We start from the raw sequence: 14322 nt of genomic DNA, 5'->3' as shown, positions 1-14322 counted from the left end.
TTTTCTGTCCCCTTTTTGCTGCACTCAGAGGGAATGGGGGAAAATCTTTGTCGTCGACATGATCTATAGAAGGAGCCACAGGCCTCAGATATTGCTTAGAAACTCGTATTTCAGATTTAAATACCATACACAGTAAAAATAGAGCTGAAAGTACCGCCCCACATTGTCTGCAAATCATTGCCAGAATGAAACAGCTTCAATAAATTAAAAACAAAACAAAAAAAAATTGAAATATTATTTACGTCTCAATAAAAATCGCAGTAAAACCATTTACCTTTTTTCCTTTGTGTGTGTGTGTTTTCTTTATATTATATATAATATATATTTATATATGTATAGGGCTGCTCTAGTGCAGCATCTTTAGGATACTCAGCCAGAGAAACACGGGGGCACATGCTTAGTGCACTGGGGTGTGGGGAGGGATAGCTGGGTTGCCTCTTCCCCACTTCGACAGAGTGATGCTGTGCTCTGTCCTCATGGGACCACATCCTGCCCCAGCCAAGAACAGGCTCTGCTCACCCTCCCAACCCCAAATGGTAATTCCTGCCCCTTCCCTTTCAAATTTTACACCCCAGATTCAAGTATGTGGCTCTGAGGGCTGCTCTCCCATCACTGCTCCATGTGCAAAAGCCCAGGGTGATGTCACCGCGAGCTGGAGGCTGCTAGGGTGGGAGAACCAGGGTGGGCATAGGGGGGGACACTAAGCATTCACCGTGATGTTTCCTGACTCTGGATTCATTCCTCTTTGCTTTCATTTCAATGTGCGTGCTTCTGAAAATGCGCACGCGGGTATAAATACTCCCCACCCGCCCTCCCTGCATCTCTCCCCATCTTAAATATCCCCCCTCCCCTTTCTCTCTAACCACCCACGATGGGTGTCAGGACACCTCGATGATCTCCATGCTGCCCGAAAAGCTTGACTGTTTGCCTATTTTGCCCAGCTCCTCCCGGGACCTGCCCTCGGACATGGTCTCCTCGAACTCCATCTGGCAACTCCTCCTCTTGAACTGCTTCTCGGCACCGGCTTCCTCATGCCAGCTGTGCCTCCCATCCCGTGCCTCGGCCCGCTGCTTGTCCCTCAGTCTGATTTCACAGCCCCCCGGCATCCCATTGCAACCAAACGGGGGGTACGGGCTGGTGCCGCTGAACAGAGTCCCACCGCCGGTGCCACCGCCACCGCTACTGGCTGAGTCCGTGCCGAAGTACCATCCTCCCTCAGAGGAGGGGGTGCTGGGGGAATCGAGGTGGACGCTCCCCCAGGAGCCATTGGAGGCCGGCGGTGGGCCAGGCAGGCTGAGCCTTGGCTGGAGGCTGTCGTCTGCCCCAGGGCTCTTGCGGGAAGAGCCGATGTTGAGGCTGAGGCCGTGGGCTGGTGAGCCGGCTTGGTGCCGGTGCTTGCGTCGCTGCCTCACCTTGGCTTCCAGCAGGAGGTCTGGCCCACTGGGCCAGTCGGGGCTGTCGGGCACTGGGGAGAACTGGCCGCTGGTTGCCGAGGGGCTGTCCAACTTGCAGAGCTTGGGGGCCTCCCCAGTGCTGGGAAGGCCTGGGGGGTCCTGCCGCAGGCCGGGGGAGTAGGCGGATTTAATGTCCAGGGAGAAGGAGCGTTTCAAACGGTTGGTGTCCTGGATGCGCTCCGAGGAAAGGTGCAAGCCATTGAGTCCCTGCTGCAGTGCCGTGGGTGACAAGACCTTGGGTGGCCCACCTTGCCTTTCAGGGTCACTGGGTGGGGGTGCAGAGGTTGTGCTTCTTGGTACGTCCTCAACCTTCTCTGAGGTAGACGGTGTGGGGTGCCTGCCAGCCTCAGATGCCTCGGTTGGGTCCTGAGGAGCTTCTCCTTCACCCCGGTCGCCCTGGGCCTTTAGGGCCTTAAGGAGCTTTAAGCTCCTCTCGTACTCCAGGAGCTGGCCCAGGAAGTTGAAGTTGGGTGAGATCGATGGGCGGCGGTCCTTAACAAACCTGCCAAGAGGCACAGACAGCCCTGGTTGGTGCTTAGTCCTTCAGTAAATCACCCTCTAATTTCTTGGCCTCTTTGGAAGAAGAGGCATTATCCAGAACCTTCTGAACAAAGAGGTCTGGGACCTCCCTGGCTAAAGTTAGGGTTGCTCAGATTCTGGGGGTTTTGCCTGCCCACACACCATTTTACTGCTCCCATCATTGCATGCACTGTGTGAAGGAATGCTTTGGTTCGGTTTCACCAGCACTTCGCCAAGGTAAGACAGAGCTTCAAGGAGCAACCACTCTCTCCTTCTGGGCTCAGGCTGCTTTCCTTCCCTGGACTGAGGCACACCAGCACAACCCCTCCCTGCCCTCTGGGAAATGCTCACCTGTAAGCATCGTCTGATGACATACCCATGGTCTTCATGATGTAGGCGATAGCGATGGTGGCTGACCGGGATATCCCTGCCAAGCAGTGCACAATCACTTGGCAACTGGACACCTTGGCCTTGTCTGGAGCACAGTAGAGAAAACAGAGAGAAAACATTGATACGATCAGAGACATTGTGCAGAATGACTCTGGCCTCTATCCCCAACCCTTAGCTCCTGTGTGTGAAAGGAGAAAGAGCTGCTCCAAAAGAGACCAGATTTCGAGGGCTAACTGATGGGTCTGTAATTATTGTAATGAAAGCTCACCAATAAATTCAATGGATTTATCCAACCAGGGAAGCAGCTTCTCACAGTAGTTGTCATTGACAGGAATGCGCATGAAGTGACTATCACAGATGAAGTCTGGCTTGGGACAGGAGTTGCTGGCATTGAGGACGTAGCTTATCCCATTCTGCGTCATCAAGTCCTGGTGGGAGAGAAGGAATTGAAGGATCAGCTGAGTTCTGTGCTTCTCCACACACTCCTGGCTGCTAGCCATCCCAATATTTGCTCCTATTCTTATGCTGGCTCCTTGACCCAACTGGTCAACCAGCTGATGCTACCTAACTGATGCTCAGCACAGACTGGTTGAGAGAGATGTGCCCATTTAAATACTGCTGGCTTGTAATTCAGCAGATCTTTACTTTGGTACCTCAGCCTGACCAAAGAATCCTGGAAAGGCATTCCATATGGGAAAGTAAGAAAGGAAACCAATGAGAAGTCTCACTGAAAGTTCAGAAAGTATCCATTGAGAGAGGAGTGGTGCCTCACCAACCAAGTCGGTTATCGGTAGCACTCCATACTAACCAATGTCCACTCTTTTTTTTACTTTCAACCCACACTGAAAAGCACTGGGAGTTCTTACAGTCTTACTAGTTGTTCACACTTCTTCACTAAATTGTGCTGCACTTTAGCCTACAAGAGGCCCATTTCAGGCTTTAGTGACTTATAACTCAGAACATCCACTTGAGAGGAACCATCTTTTCCCTCTTTTTGACTCTGGAGTGAACCTGGGCCATTTTTCTGTGGCTTTTTGCTTCAGTCACTCAGTAGCCACCATCACTGCCCATATTTGAGTCAATAAAATGACAAGATAACGAGGGTCAGGTGAAATATTGCAATAAAGGGGTGACCTATGGACTATCCCCTAGGGAACTGGCTTGCTGGGTGCATACTGCTATAAACACACCAAGCTCCATTTTCTCCCTCCCAGGACAAATACAGCTTCATCTACACGTGTTGCTGACACAAAATTCCTGGCTGTCCTTTCCCCTTCCCACCTGATTATGTATTGTCTGTACAACCAAGGGCATGTTGCATATAGGAAAGGAGAATGCCTGTGTCAGCTGCCTGAACTGAACTATTTCAGAGAAGATCCAGAATTAAACAGGAGGAGAAAATAAATCTACGTGTAGAGGAATCCTTCCATATGTGCAGTGTGCCTCTCAATGTGTTGGAGAGGAGAAGCATTGCCTTTATGTGACCTCTGCACTTGACCCCACTCTGCTGCCTACGAATGGAGCATCTTCTGGCCACCACACTGCAGTGCTGGCAGAAAACACAGCTCCAAAAGATAAACAAAAGCCTCTGAGGAGGTGGGGAGGAAAGGAAACCATAAATTTGCTTGGCTGACATTGGCCCTCAGGAGATTTTGTCTGTGGCTGTCTGGTGGCCAGTCCCTGCCCACCCCAGCTCACAGAAAGGCTGTCCCCAGCCTTGGCTCCACAGAACCCAGCCTTGGCTCCATGGAGCCAGCCAGCTTCTAAGCTCACATTCTTGGCATTTTTCTCCTTCATTTCATTCTACTCCCTATATGTTTTTTTTTTCTCCCCCATTTCTGTCTCTATCCTGCTCTGCTCTCCTCGTCCCTCAACTCGCTCCTGCCCTGAGCAAGAATGTCTGCCTGGCTCCCTCCTGCCAGTGGCATTTTAGCTGCAATTCCTCTTTCTTTCTTCTTGCTGTTATTTTCCCTTTAAACAAAATTCTTTCCCTGCCATGACATCATGCTGCTGTGCTTCCAGCACTTCAAAAGTGCAGTATCCCTCCTTTCTCCTCCCTCCCCCTAGCCAAATTTTGCCCACTTTTGAGTCTCCTGAACAAGCCCCTGGCCAAAGCTGCCCATCCCCATACTTCTACTCTCTTCATGGCTGGAGGAGTCACCACCCAGCCCTCTCCTAGACAGGACAGGGCAGACATATCTCTGCAATGAGGCTGTACCTTGTTCAGGACATCCTTCTGGGAGCCCAGGTAGAGATGCGGCAGGATGCGTGTGGGGCCAACATTGGCCACAGGCAAGCAGGGCTGGGAGATGCTCATCGGCAGGATGGCAGCTGGCTTCCCCTCACAGAGCCCCGGGAAACAGGATGAAAAGGTGGCAAAGCCTCCTGCAGAGAAAACAGGGGCATTGAGCTCACAGCAGCAAGTCTGGAACCAGCAGTACTTGTCACCTGGAGGGCTGGGGATGAAATGGTGATAACTGCCCATGATGAGTGCAGAGCTTTGCAGAACAGAAATCCAACAACCATTGTTAACCACTGCAGACACATTGCGATGACTGTGCCACGCACACACAGAAGAGCCAGCTCTTCTTTTTCCTGCTGTAGCTGGATATTAATGCACATATGAGGTAACTTAGAATCATACAGTCGTCTAGGTTTGGAAAAGACCTTCAAGACCATTAAGCCCAGCCATTAATCTGATTTACCAAGTTCCATCACTAAACTTAACACCACATCCACACATCTTTTCAGTACCTCTCAGGGACGAGAACTGCACCATTGCCCTGGGCAGCCCATCCGAATGCTGGATCACATTCATAAAGTAATTTCTACTAAGGTTCAATCTAAACCTCCTCTGGTACAACTTGAAATGGCCTTGCATTGCCTCCTGCCTTTCACAACTTCATCCAAATGACAGGAACCTGCTTACCCTCTGGGGATAACTAGGGTCACTTTTTGCTAGTAAAAAACATGAGGGCAGGATGACTTGATTGCTGAACAAGCCCAAGCCTGGGATTTCTGACCAGAGTACCACATGGCTACCTGTAGGCCATTGCACTTGAGCTGGCTCACAGTCTGGCAGTGATATTGTGCACAGATTTCCTGACTTTCTAATAGCCAAAGGCTGGCCCGGTTTGCACGGTGGCACTAATTAGAAAAGGAAGCCTGCAAAATTGAAGAGGGGGCTGCAATGTACGTTTTGCCAGAAGGGGAGAAATTTAATTTATCTTGAACAGATTTCCTCACCGTTTTTCACAGTCTGACCTGGGTGAACATGACAGCAAGCAGTGCCCAGTGTTCCACAACAAGCTACTCAGACCATCTCAGCATATCAAAGCCCACTGTCGAGAGAAAATGCCTGGCTGGGGCTGCAATAGGTAGCATCTGACAATGGTATGGTGTCTGGCACCATCAAATGCATGGTCTAAATGGGAACAAACCTGCCCCAAAGCCAATTTCCCACTCATGCGGCAGGAATAGAGGCTTCGGCAGGGCAGTGAGCATTGCTGTAGCAACACAAAGCACTTCTGCACATCGTGCGTGGTCACAGAAGGGCACTGGTTATCTCGATTTGTGGAATCGTGCTCTGTAGTGTAAAAGACTCAGTGACAGTTAATGGTGTAGCTTGAAATGGGATCTGAGCTTGCAATTTCTACCTCTACTGTTGTGTGCCAAGTCACAATACGTCCAAACATTTATTTGCCAACACTGGAAGACTACGATGACTTCTCTTGCACAGTGATCCTATTCCCTAGGGTACAGTAAGATGGTGGCCCAACCTCATTCCCTTCCAGAAGAAGACAGCTGAGCAGTACATCTTCGTAACAGGGGGCACCTTGGGTTATATCAGCCCAACCAACATTCCCAGAGATCTTTCCAATCATAAAAAATGAGCACATCACCCAAAGGGCAGTGAAGACTCTGGGGTTTGACTGGGACCTGTGTACTTCCTCCTTTTGAAAGTTCCTATATTGGATGCAGCACCACAGGATTCAACATTACGGCCTATCTCTGCAGTGGAATGAGTCCTTTTAATGAGCCCTCACTAATGACCGCTCCACTCAGCCTCTTCTCTTGGAAACAGAGCAGGCTTGGCATGCTCAGTATACCTTCTCTAGGGTTTTGTGGCAGTTCTGCTGATTCTTCTGAAGCAAACTCCTGGAAATCAGAGCAGGGCATGAAATCATACTCACACCATCTTCCATCACCATCTCCTTGCATCTTGTAAGTTACAGCTTCCTCCAGGGGAGCAGCTCCTGCATCAACCCCAGAAAACGTCTTCCAGCCAACCTTCCCCCTCTCTCTTACATCTCCCTGGCTGGTGGCTAACACAAGGCTCAGCTTTAAAACTTGCCTGAGTCAGGAGGCAAAGAGTTAAAGCACCTTATCATCTTCTCTAGCACTTCCTCTTCTTTGGCTCCCTCTGAAATGACATCACCTCTCAACTGGGACATTAAATCACAGCGAAAGAAGGAGGCCCAGCACAGGTGCAGTGCAGCTCTGGTTACCACTCACCCTGGTGCCGTGTCCCCATTGCCAAGGAGTGTAAATCAGCACCCTGCACACGTGTCGCTGCCCCACTCGAGCTGCAAGCACACGTGGGGAGAAGCTGGGGGAGAAAGGTTTGCATGGTGAAGAAAGCGTGCCTTCTGCAAGCGTGTAGGGTGTAATAGGACACAGATTTGACTAGTGCACAATGATGTGGGGGGTTTCCAGAGAAACTCAGTGTGTTTATGGGGAGCAGGGCACACGTACAGCATGAGAGAGCAGTGCTCCGTTCCCCAGCCTCTCACTCTTGCTCCTACCCATCAAGAGCTGCCCGAGGCTGCCTCCAGCTTCAGATCCCTCTTCAAAAGCTATGAGCATACGGTGACCTCATCGCTACAGCAGGCTGGGACACGCCAGCATTGCCTTCTCCCCCTTGGCCTCTCCTGCATGGGAAGCAGCAGTGGGGGCATAGGCCACTTGTTGGCCCCAAGCAAATCTCCTTCAGCTGTGCTTCCATCCCTCCTGTCCTTATTTCCCCCACGCTCTCCACCCCTCTCACAGCTGCTCAGGGGAAACCCTAGAGATGAGTACCCACTGCTAGTCCAACCCCACAGCAGTACTCACCCCGCCTGTGACGGCTGCTCCAGCATGCCTTACATTTTTAGAAAGCAAAGAAGCTCTTCCAAACAATCCCAAAGGCGGTGAGTGTCCCTGGCAGTGTTCCCACCAATACCTTGGCTTTCCCCTTTGCACCCCAGGCCACATACCCCAGCCTTTGTTCAAAGAGCAGTGGAGCCCGGTGATTTTCCTTCCTCTGGGTACATGGAGAATTAGGGTCAGGAAAGAGTTCTATCTGATGTATGTGGATGCTTATGGGTCTTATTGATGTTTCCCCATGGCCTGGCTTGCTGGTGAGGGGCTTTTGGCAAAGAAGGAAGCCATAAGGCAGCACCAGGGGAAAGCTGGGGGCTTTTAGAGCCCCTAAATGTTGGGGGCTCATTCAGCAATATACCCAGAGAAATAATCCTGGGCATTATCACTTGCAGCCCTGCTGCATGGCCCTGGAGATGGGGTAGTATCTGGTGGCCAGCAGAGGAGGGGAGAAGTCCCACACTGCTATCCCATGTCCACCTTCATCTTCACTAGGCTCTCCCTGCTGTGCATCAAAGAGCTTTTAAGTGAAGGTGGATTTGTTGGGAACAAAGACCTCCTGTGTTGGTGCCAGAAATATGGATAATATCAGAGGGTGCGAGAGGCACCAGGGACCTCTCCATTGTCACTTTATCATAGAATCAACAAGAAAAGACCTCTAAGATTATCCAGTACAGCCATTCTCCTATCATCAGCATTTGGAAATGCAGCTCATGGCGTGGACAGTGGCAACACCTCATCTGTTTTCCAGCCTCGGATGTTGTCCCCACCTCTGGCAAAAACACAACAGCTTGCCCAAAAGGAGATAGGGAAGAAGTGATATGTTGCTGCACTTTGTCACCATTCTGCAGCAACCAGCCAGAGCTGCAAGCTCCAAGACCAGGAGCAGACAGGAGAGCCACAGCAGATGTTAAAGAGGTGCTTTACAGCCCACCCTCACTGTACCTATAGCGAACATTAAGAAGCTGCTGGGGGTTTCTGAGCAGGTGTCAGAGCTTTTGCAGCCGTCTGGCACAGCCCCAGTGCCTACCAGCTTACAGCCCAGTGAGCGTAGAGATGCTGCCACACAGTGCTGAAGACCCCTAACCCCTCCCAAACCTCCCAAGAGCAGGCTGAGAGAGGCTCTGCCCAGCTCTCATTAAGATGCCTACAGTGCTGGCAGCCGCTGCCAGGGTGGCACGTGGCAAGGGGCAGCAGGCACACGCTCCAGCATACATCTCAGCAGTGCTGGGCTGGGGTGCAGCCGAGCAGCCTCCAAAATGGGATTCTGGGAGATTTTGACAAGAGCTGGGGACATTACAAGAACCTTGCCTCAACGGCAGATTGAATGGAAAGAAGGGTGGCAGAGGGGCCAGGCACAGCGCATGTCATCCTCCAAGCTGCTGGGAAAATCCCTCCTTGTGAAGCGCCGGCTCCCTGCTGCTTGTGCTGGGTGGGAGCTGAGCCGGGTGCTGTGATGCAATGCTGCTTACTGTCACCATTACTCACTGCACGATGGGAGGCTCCCGGCTTCCTCAGAGCTTCCTGGTGCCAGTGGTTGAGTTTTCTCCCTGCTATCCCCTTGCTATTTCTCATAGCAGTGATGCCCGGTGCTCACTGGGTGAATTCCCACTGCTCTGCATCCTGGCCAGCTGCCATCTCCTGGCTGCAGCAATGGACGAGCTGCCTCTCTGCTGTACTGCCTGTCACTGCAAAGCACGCTTTCTGCACTCATCATTGCTAAGCCCAGTCCTGCACAGCCCTCCTAGATATACCACAGCCAGCCACGCACATGGGCCCTCTCCAGCTCCTGCTTTCACCCATCGCAGTGCAATGGAGGAGCTATCTGCTGCCCTCCCTCCATCCTGCCCAGCCCTTATGCTTTCCCCATCTCAGGCTCTGCTTTCATCCTCCCTTCATTCAGCTCCACGTTTCATCACCCCTATTGCTGACTCTTTTTATTTTCCAAGCGGGTGCGATGAGAAAGCCGATGAATCAGCTCTGTTCCTGATTCACGTGAATTCCCCATTTCCCCAAACATCACCCCCAGCAGCTTTGGGGTGACCTTGGGGATCGGTCCTGGACCCCCACCTTATTGCTCACACCGCACAAGCAGAGAACTTCCTTAAATAAAAAAAAAAAAAAGGAAAAGCAGCAGAAAGGAAGCCCTCCACCCACACAAACACGGACACGCTCCCAGAGCTGCTGGGCTTCATTTCCCTCCAGTGACTGTGCTGCTTTGGACCGACCTTACTCGTTCTATGTAAAGGAAAATGTGTCATTTCCAGGACTGACTTATTACTAATGACACCATCGCTGGGTTATGTGGTTCGTGCCACAAAAACCTGTCAAGCACTTTTAGCAGGCTCCCATTTTAAATGGTGATGGAGGGGAAGTTTCTTGATTCAACCGTTCGGCAATCTAGGTCATCCCAGGCTCGGCAGATTTTTAAGCTGCTCCAGTTAATATCTCCCTCCTCTGCCTGTCCTTCACCCGGCACAGCAATAAGCTGCCGAACCCTTTGCTGAAAGCAACCAACCCACAGCTGGGCGTGCAGCAGCACCACGAGTGAAGCGAAATGGCTCCTCCGGCAGCCGCAGTGCCGCTCCATCCATCTCTCCCCCCGCACCTCTCTGCCCCCACCCACCCTCAGCCCCACACCGCTCCCCCTCACCGGGGATGCGGCATCCTCAGGGACCGCAGGGGAAACCCGGGGGACGGACCCCTCATCCGCGCATCGCCCGTTCGCATCCCGCCGCCTCCCAAATGGCTTCTGCCCATTGCGTGCTCTCGCTCCTCGTCGCCTCAGTCTCACCGCTGCCCGCTCTCTTTGTATCGCGCTGCGCTCCCCATCTCCATCCCCGCGCAGAGCCGGGGCCGGGCTGCCCCCCGCCGCCCCCTCCGTCCGCATCGCGAGGCAAGGAGCCGGCCGCCTGACAAACCTCGCATGTCCCTGCTCTCCTTCATCCTCCGCACCCTTATTTTCAGCTTCATCTGCCCCTCATGCACGTCTGTCCAGAACTGGTCCTCGGAGGGAGCGAGCATCACGTCCACAGGCATCCAGGCAGCCGAGCTGCTGCTCGCGGGGGCACCTCTCTCCCTAACAAAACAACAGCTGGCGGGCCGAAAAAACCCTACGCCACCTCGCCGAATCAGCAGCCCTCAGAGCCTCCCCCTGCGCCAGCTTTCAGAAGAAGCTAAAAAGAGGAGAGATGGGCTGGGGGTGGTGATGGTGGTGGGGGGGGGGGGGGGCAGCTTTGCCCCTTCCCCTGCCTGCGCTGCGCTGGCTGCCTGCGCGTGCAGCTCCCGCTCCAGCCTGAATGAGCTCAGCACATGAGCAGCAGCCCCGCTGATCCATCCACCACGGCGGCTCATAGCTAACGGGTCAGGCATGCAACCGCATTCCTTACTCAGCACACAGACACGCAGGACAACTCAGGGGCTGCGCGCCTGACATATGCTTTGCTCGCTGCTTAAAGGCGCAACAGCTCTTTTCCCTCCCGCCCTCCTCGCAGGATGCGGCCACGCTCCCCCCCTGCAGCTGCTGCGGGAGGACACGAGCAGCCCGCTGGGTTTAGTCCTGCTGGGTTAATTCGGGGACAGGGGGTTGGAGAGAGGAAGCACCGGGAAGGAAATGGGTTTGCGCTAACGGCTGTGCCCCTGCCCTCATCCCTGCACCCTGTCAGTGGGTACCTCATGGCTATGCCCCTTCCATATGCCCCAGGAACAATGTACATCTACGGGATGGGTAGCTCGGAACCCAAACATGGGGAAGGGGATTACCACCACTTCCATTCCACGGGGAAAATGAGGCAGAAAGGTACAATTATCTTCTGGTGTATAACAGGCAACTGCTGCATGGCAGAGTCCGGGACCCTGTTGCCAGCTCTTCTTCCTCCCTCATCCTCAGCCCCTGCCCTTAAGTCCATTGGCCACAAGGAATGCCCATCCCAGAGTGGTCTCAAACAACAGGAGGGGAAAGGCATCTGTGATGGACTACTGCTCATGGCTCACCCCAGAGCTATCTGCATCAGTCTGGAGGAGCAAAGTCATGAGTTGGAGAAGATGCTTCCAAAAGTACAGCGAGAGGTGGCATTAATGAGTAGTCCTCCCCAATCCCACTGGGCTCTTTCTCTGCATGAGGACTTCTGAGGCAGGTTGGGACTGGTACATATTCTGCTTTTCTTTCGTCCTGGGGGAGAGAATTACTTACATCCCCTCTTTCCCACCTGTGAGACTCCTTAATATGTCTCCACGCTGCTTGTTGCAAGTTTATTGGTCTGAGCCCAGGCCTCCAGAAAATCATTCAGGATTATAGTAAGCGGAGGAGGCGGAGGGGGGGGGAAGGGAGGAGGGGGAAGGGGCATGCATTGTGTCTTTGAAAATCTGGAGCTTTATAGGCTGAAAAACCCCAGGCTGAGCCATATGCGAGTGACTTCAGTGTTTTTCCTTTGAATGACATCACATGAGATGAGGTCATCGGCATTAACTAAGTGCTCTCCCCTCCCCCCTTCCCATCCGAGCGGAGCCTGCCTCCTAATGAGCCTTGTTGTTGTAACAAATATGGCTTGATGATTATCAGATGTGGGGCAGAGGTTGGAGAAAATTCAAAGCATGCTCCAGCGAGGCTAGAAGAGCGAGAAGCCACATTCTCCCAAAAGCAACAGTCGGTGAGCAGCTCCTGCAGCAACTCCCCGTGATGCCCAAGGTGCCAACCCTCACAGAGGTGGCCCTGCATTTGGTATCCCCACCTTTGCAGCGGAGGGTGCAGACTAGAATAGAATGCGATCATTAAGGTTGGGAAAGACCACTAAGATCATTTAAGTCCAACCATCAACCCATCCACATCCTGCCTCAGACCACATGGCACTGAGACACATCTCCATGTTTCTTGAACACCTCCAGGAATTGGTTACTCCACCAATTCCCAGGGAAAAGGGACACACGCTGGTGGGCAGCATGAACAACTGCTGGCAATGGAGATGCCTCCACCAGTGCTGTAGCACTGTCAGCTGCACCACCGATTCCATTGGCATCTCCCTGCTGGTGAGCAGTTCTGTTTGCCTGACACCCAGTGCATTTCATAGAATCACAGAATCATGGAATCATTAAGGCTGGAAAAGACCACTATGATCACCTCTAATCCAACCATCACTTGTCACCACCATGCCCATTGAACCACATCCCTCAATGCCACATCTGTACATTTCTTGAACTCTTCCAGGGACATTTGGAACTTCTCTGGGGTGAAAATCATCACCAGGCCATGCAGAGGGGCAACAGTAGGCAGGTGGTGAAGTTGGAAGTGCCATCATCAACCTGCCCCCCCAAACAGAACACAAGCATGCACTCGCCTTCCCTTGCCCTCTTCTGGTTGCCAGTTGGTTTGGACTCACTCAGGCTTGCAAGGGCCCTAGGCACAAGTTATTTCAAGATGCATTTAGACCCAGTTTTCTACTCAGGGATGTTGACCCACGTACCTCCTGCTCTCATATAAATGCAGCCTTCTTTCTCCACCAGGCAGCAGACCTGCGGGCACCTTTCCCCAGGCACAGCCCTACTCCCAGCTCCCTCCTGCCTGTGGTCCCCTGGGCTGCAGCCAGCATTTCCTCTCCCCACCCAGCACCAGGACCTGGTAAGAACCGCAATCGCAGACCTTTGCATGTGGGAGGCCAAGGCCTCAGGAAAAGGGGAGGCAGGTTTCTCAGAAGGAAGGAAATCATAACCGGGCACGGGTTCCTGCCCATTGCAATCTCCTCCTGGGGAAGTTTCTTTCCTCCCTGCAGCTTTCCAGAAATGAGAAATGAAATTACATGATGATTTCTGAAGTCTCAGCAACCGGTGGGCTGCTCCTCTGTAGCCCCGTCTCCTCCCCTGCCCCGTTTTGCTCGCCTTTTCTGGGTCCAAATGTTGAAAACGCAGCCTGGAGGGGGAAGGGAAGATCCATGGGGTAATTATAGAATCGGAAAAACAAGTTGTCTGACGACAGCGCTGCTAAACAGGGAGGTTTAGAGCATAGGTCTGGAATACAATCAGCTCACACATACATGACCTGGCTTAACCCCTCCCAGGGATGTGGTTGATGGTCCCAAGGGAGCCCAAACCCTTGCAGACATCTCCTGGCTCTGCTAGTGGTGTGAGAAGGGGCCACCTCAACCCTCTGGATTGGGTGACTGGGCCTGAAGAAGCATCCCAAATGCAGTCAGCACTGCAGCATCCTACCCTGCGGTCCCACATAACCAGTGCTCTGCATCCAGCTCCCTGAACATCTGGCATTTAAAGGCAGGCAAAAGAAGAGAGTCACTGCTGGTACCCCCCTATGCACCACACTGAGCTCCTGAGGAAAGCAGGGTGTGATTACTTCTGGGACACTTGGTGCACTTGTCAATGTACCCCCTTTTGTTTCTTCACGGGAGTAGATTTTAGATGAGCTTTAGAGGAAAACACGTGTGGATCTATCTGCTGGATTCACTCTGCAAGCCCACAGATGCTCTCAGACATCACAATCAAAGGGTTCCTGAGCCAGCCCTCACACTTGGCCTCCACGAGCATCCTCAGACCCACATGCCTGGCAGAGGCTCTGTGGGAACCAAACCCACCCGCAAGCACGGAATAAAGAGAGCTGCCTTTGCCACCTTCCATCTTCTGAGCTAAACTCAAAAATATGTGTGCTTGGGGTATTTTCTGCCTCTGGTTTCAGATGATATTTTTCAAGCTCATTTTAGGACTGTCCCAATGCAGCAAAAACACAAAACAAAACCCTAACACCACACCTCTGAAAAAGTGCTTTTTCTTTTCTTTTACATCACCTTTCCCCAGGCCCTTGTTTCAGCCAGGGCTG

General features: G+C 52.6%; 1 protein-coding gene across 6 annotated transcripts in view; it reads right to left on the bottom strand.

Annotated features, from left to right (window-relative positions):
* Positions 1-829: 829 nt before the first annotated feature.
* Positions 830-14322, bottom strand: part of DUSP8 (dual specificity phosphatase 8) — a 33704-nt gene continuing 20211 nt past the window's right edge. For 5 of the 6 annotated variants that reach the window (XM_048948876.1, XM_048948875.1, XM_048948878.1 and 2 more), the window contains 4 exons: positions 4582-4748; positions 2632-2791; positions 2325-2448; positions 830-1956 (listed from right to left, as the gene is read on the bottom strand). In XM_048948876.1, coding sequence (XP_048804833.1) covers positions 879-1956; positions 2325-2448; positions 2632-2791; positions 4582-4748 — 1529 coding nt within the window. In that variant the 3' untranslated portion in view covers positions 830-878. Of the gene's footprint in view, positions 1957-2324; positions 2449-2631; positions 2792-4581; positions 4749-10423; positions 11617-14322 lie in introns of those variants that run through there. The other variant, XM_048948880.1, reaches the window with a different exon arrangement.

This window comes from Lagopus muta, chromosome 6 (assembly GCF_023343835.1).
Source record: "Lagopus muta isolate bLagMut1 chromosome 6, bLagMut1 primary, whole genome shotgun sequence".
Taxonomy (NCBI): domain Eukaryota; kingdom Metazoa; phylum Chordata; class Aves; order Galliformes; family Phasianidae; genus Lagopus; species Lagopus muta.
This window is presented reverse-complemented; position numbering and strand designations above follow the sequence as displayed.